Below are 5447 nucleotides of genomic sequence, written 5' to 3' on the forward strand. Positions count from 1 at the left end.
TTTCCCCTGCCGAGTGAGTCATGCCTACCCCGAAAGGGAAATGGCTTAATGGTGTAATAATAATAATAATAATAATAATAATAATAATAATAATAATAATAATAATAATATTTGTTGCCAAATTATGCATTTTTTAACAAGCATCGATTTTTTTTCTATTTTTCCCCCAAATTTCAATTTTTATTTTTAAAAGTTTTTATTGTTAAAAGTTTTTAGTCTCTAACTGTAGGGTTAATTTGTAAACGTTGTACAGATTGAACACTTTGAAATCGAAGCTTTCTAAATAAAAGAAATTTTAAATATATTTAGTTAACTGTGGTTATATTTAGATTTGTATGCTCTATGAGTCTATGCTTCTATGGCTTAAAATGTACAGAACCATTCGATACCTAAAGTTGTTGTGAAACCTTATCAAGTAATGCTTTCCATGGTAACTTACTAGTCTTACTACTTTTTCCAAGGCAGTGGAAAGGAAACTCGAGGAAACGATTCGACCCCTCCAAATGAATCGCGATTACTTTTACGTCGTGTTTCAAACTTTCCAGTGATCTGAGCAAGGGTTGTATCTATAGGGTTGGAAACTGAAATTAGCTTAGACGGTGGACTGGGTTCATTGGTAGATAAGCAATATAACCTTCTCGAACCAATAACTTCAAGGCATGGGAGAATATACAACCCTGAAATTGATCACCGGATATTTCCTTCAATATTATGTCTTCTCTGTTTGCTTAAACATAATAAAATCCCTAATATTTTAAGTGTAAGTGAATTAGGACTCGGAAAAATAAAAAATATATATTCTAATATTTTGAACAGCTGAATAGTTTGAATATTTGTCATATTAAATGTTTATGCCGATTACGAAAAGTATTCTGTCTGCACTCAGTTTTTAGAAGCACTAAGAGGAAAGTTTTTTTTTCGTGAAATAAAGGAGGGAAACGAGAAACATTATTTGGCAAAACTTTGGAGTTGCAGAATGGGTCCCTAGTGTAATACAGATTGCCCTTGTGTGCGTGTATACCTATACTCGTGAAAAATACTCGAGCCGATTAAGGTAGATTGTGTGAATGTGTGTAGGCATGAACAGATTCTTGAAACTGGAACTCGGAAGAAAAACCAATTTCAAAGAAAGCTCACCTCTTGCCAAATCATGCTAGAATTTAGAACACCTGTGCACAATTTATATTCTATTGGCAATTTCAGTAAACAAAATCAGTCGATTTAGCTTTAATGAAAGCTTGATGCTTTTGGAAATTAGTGCTAAAAAGTTATTTAATGTTTAGAGCATTGCGGTACCTCTGTCCACAGTTGGCCAAATATTTCCAATATTCCACACAAATGCTAGATTTATGAGCGATTTCCAAGAGTTCCTTCAATAGTTCTCTTCAGATATCCCCCGCAGAAATCTAAGATTCCTTAGTGAGTAGCCCATCTTCTAAAGCTGAATAACAGCATAATTAAAAGTATATATTATTTGGTTCGAATATATGTTAAACGTTTGTGTTCTATCGTGTTGGTAATGAGGTCATCTTGGTATCAATTCTTTTTATTTCGAGGTTCACTTGATCCCATCAAGAAGCTCACGTAATTGTTATCGCACCCTCATTTGTGTTCACCACACCGTAACGACAATGGAGAAGTTAACAGAGGGTGAAGATCTTCCAGGAAGATCTGCTACTTTTGGCTGATAAAAATTCCACACTCTGTTGCAAAAAAATCTCATTTTTGTTACGAAACTGCACTTTATTGTTTTTCTACTTGATAAAATAAATATTCGCAGTTACTTTTGCTGCACAATCTTAAAAAAACAATTAATTAGAATAAAGAAAATTGTCTTTGGCTTTCTTAGACTATTTTTAACTATATGTCAGCCATCTGTAATTGATAGATGTTACAGGTTAGTTTTTGGGGATATTAAAGATATGCAACGCAGAGATTTCTTACGCCACGGAATGTTTTGAAGAAGAAACAGCACTTTCTTCAACCATTATACCCTATCCATACAATTTACAACATTATTATTAATATTTCTGAGCAAAGTATTAGTGTGATAATTGTTTTTTTCAACTTCACATACGACACGACATCAAGTGTTCCATAGAGATTTGGCGTGTTTTCGTGTACGAGTTTAACATCTGGCATGTTTCAGTCAAATGTAAAAATATATTAAGCCTAATATTTCAAATATATATTAGGTGTTACGTGTTAGTATCTGTACCTATAATGACAGAACTAACTTACTCTTTGAATGTCTATTATTGAACATCGGTTCTTCTCTGTGTACTTGGAAAATGAAAAAAGAAAGAATTTAATTGCAGAAGTGGTGTTTTCTTGTTGCTGAGAATCAAACTACATTTACTGCGAAGTCTTGAGGCTCATCCCAACCCTGAAAGTATTTCCTCGGCAAATACTCGAGTTCACTGGTAACTCCGTGCAAACCACTTGCTGAACCTGTGTTTCCCTCGGGTTATTTTTACCCTGTTTTCACCAGGAAACCTCAGTATCTGTTTACTTACGCCCATCGGAGTTGGGTTTATCAAGATTTATTGTTATTTTTTTTATTGTAATTTATAATTGAAATCCTTTCAGTTATTATTATTATTATTATTATTGAAATTGTCTAATTATATGTTGTTTTGTGTTCACAGCGAAAGAACTAAAGACATGCGGAGGCATAAGTAGTGGAGGTGAGGTATGTTGTTCAGCTGATATGGAAGTGCGACTGCAAGCAAGAGCTCGAGACAAACATGAGAAAGCTACCAGAGATACTCTTCATCGACTGCAACAATTGCTGCTCACGAGAGGGACAAGATTTCACAGTAAGTAAATACAACTCCTTTACAATTTGTCTCTCAAGAATTTAATTTCTCAATTCCTCAAGATTCAACTTCAAAGAGAATACAATCTTCCAATTTACTGGACTTTCTGGAATTAAATTTTCATTCTAAATTGGATAAAAAATATTTAAACCTAACAAATGGTATTCAAATAAATAGAGGGAAAAACTAAAAAGGATTTCTAATCAAGGTCGAGAAATAAAATTGAAATAATGTGTTTTCAGAGAGAATAGTAGAATGTCAATTAAAATCGAACAAGAGCTATCATAAAAGCCATGTAACAATTCTAATTAAATCTCTTTGAACCTCTCGTTAATTCAGTGACATTTCAGAATGTTTTACTCCCTTTGGACCCTCTCGTTAATTTGCTTCCTCTGCGATCAAAATTGAAGGAATACCACAGATGATAGACAGGAAGGTGAATTTTTGGAAATTCCTTTACCTCTGGTGCATTCCGGAATTCTCAATTAAGCAGTTATTCAAGGGTGAAAACGAACTCGTCCGGCAGGCAGATAAAGTTCGTGGGCGGTATTACATAAAGGAGTTAAGGGTATATGAAAATATGGTTATATGGGGGTGAAAAGAGATTCCTGTGGTTACACGCAGTCGCGATAGAAGTGGATGTTGAAACATTGCAAGGCTCTCCTCCTAGTGAGGTCTTTTTTAATTAAAGAGGGACCGCAAGTGTATTGACAGAGAGGAAGTTGGGAACGCAGGGTACGCACTTGCACACGTCTATCCTCAGCTCAGTACTGTGACAGTACTTATAAGTGCTCCATTGCCATAAGTCTTATGCGTATTCGCCACTTAGGGTACTTCAAAGAAGATCCCGACGTTCCTGGCTCGTTAGAGACGGCTTCTAGCTATTTATTTCACCAATAAGTGCAAAATTAGGATAAGCATTGGGAATCTCAAATCGTTAGTGGCTGTTAAAAGCTGTCTTAGATAACCGGTTGGTTTACAACTAACCAATAAACATATCCTTCTTTAGAAATATATTTTTTATATCTTCTCCACATCCTCCGCCTAAATTTGTCTTTAAATAACACGAATTCTTTAAGGGCATGTACCACTTAGAAAATTATCGATTTTATCAGTCTTGGGTTTCCTCGGCTTTTTCCCTAGAATAATAAATATTGATGTATGTGTATATTTCAAGGTTATGTGTGTTATAATTCTCTCCTATAATTATTCTTGAGTGCTGCCGACAGCATCGGTACGATAGAGGCCTACATTATCGGAATGACAGAGAGCTGAAAAACGATCCCATGGGCATAGGAAACACGTGACTAGGCATACCATCCTAACCTGGGCGAGCGGGGTTGAATCCACGGGAGGGGGGAGAATTCCATGAATGGGGAGAGCCGCCATCTTATGATGTGCCATTGGATTATGCGCACTAACATTTTTGCCGACAAACTGTGCATGAAAATATAAACATGTGAGCGCTGCCATGTTTGTCGCGGGACATAAAACGTGGAGGACTTCCCCCCTCATTGCATCACCCCGCAATGGCATGCCAAGTCCCTTGTTTTCTATGTCCATGAAAAGAGTACGGGAACGTCCATTATGATACTTTATAGCACCTTCGAATTTTGTTTTAAAGAATTTTCATTTTTGTGGAAAAAAGAAGCCAGGGGACTGTACCCGATTGACAATACGACGAAGTATCACATGCCCATAAAGTCAATATTTATAAATGCCAACTCTTTTCTGTTAAAGAGGTAAAGGAAACTCTTCTCTCTGGAATGAAATGCAAAGTATTGCAAAATTGTAAATAATGAGAGTCTGTAGTTGTGGCTATAATTAGCTTCAACAATTCAAGCCCAAGTCTTGGTAATTAGCAGTAGAAAAGTGATGATATTTCGATGCTAATTAATCCTCTACAATTTCAATCTTTCTCGAATCCCTGCCGTTGTATTAACCACTCCTAAAAGGCTTCTTTGAAGCGCTTGCTAGATCGCAATACCTAGCAGTACCCAAGTCAAGGTACCCATCCTTGCGCTCTGCATGATAGAAGTTTCAGGGGGTCTTCCTTGGAGTGATACGAGAGTGTCTCCTTTCACACATACCGGGTGTCACATCAAAGCATTATCGAGTTCAAATAACCTTCCAAATAACTATTATGGAAATTGCCCAGATTTCTGTAAAAACAAAGCATTATTTCATGACAAATTTCAAGTATTAAAATAAGACACAGAAAAACAGTATCGAGTGATACTAAAATGAGACCCATGATATGAACTCACATTCATTAGTTTTTCATTGAGAATAACAGCATGAAGTTATCCTATTTAAAAACAAGACACGTATTAAACAATACCAACAAATATATTACTGGGTTTTACAATGTTGCCTCTGACACTCTTATTCTTAAGATTGAAATAAAACTTGTGAAAAAAAAGTTCTGAAATTTATTTTGCATTTTAAAACAAAGTTATTTTCATAATACTATATACGAGTATAGGTACTGAATTTATTTTAATTAAGTTGACCTCATTATTTGCTTCTTAAGGGCATGTGACACAGCTAAATACCTATATTACCGACCACAGTTTTTCAGTTCACTGAATGTTTTTTTTGAACCTAAGAACTTTTTTTGTAAGTAAA

At 35.3% G+C, this 5447-nt stretch overlaps 1 protein-coding gene across 1 annotated transcript in view; it reads left to right on the forward strand.

The window, feature by feature from the left end:
- LOC117168326 (glypican-6) overlaps nucleotides 1-5447 on the forward strand; it is a 117076-nt gene that overhangs the window by 92731 nt on the left and 18898 nt on the right. The window contains exon 2 of the mRNA XM_033353903.1: nucleotides 2649-2819. Within this exon, the coding sequence (XP_033209794.1) occupies nucleotides 2649-2819 (171 nt within the window). The remainder of the gene's footprint in view (nucleotides 1-2648; nucleotides 2820-5447) is intronic.

Source organism: Belonocnema kinseyi, chromosome 2 (assembly GCF_010883055.1).
Source record: "Belonocnema kinseyi isolate 2016_QV_RU_SX_M_011 chromosome 2, B_treatae_v1, whole genome shotgun sequence".
Classification (NCBI taxonomy): domain Eukaryota; kingdom Metazoa; phylum Arthropoda; class Insecta; order Hymenoptera; family Cynipidae; genus Belonocnema; species Belonocnema kinseyi.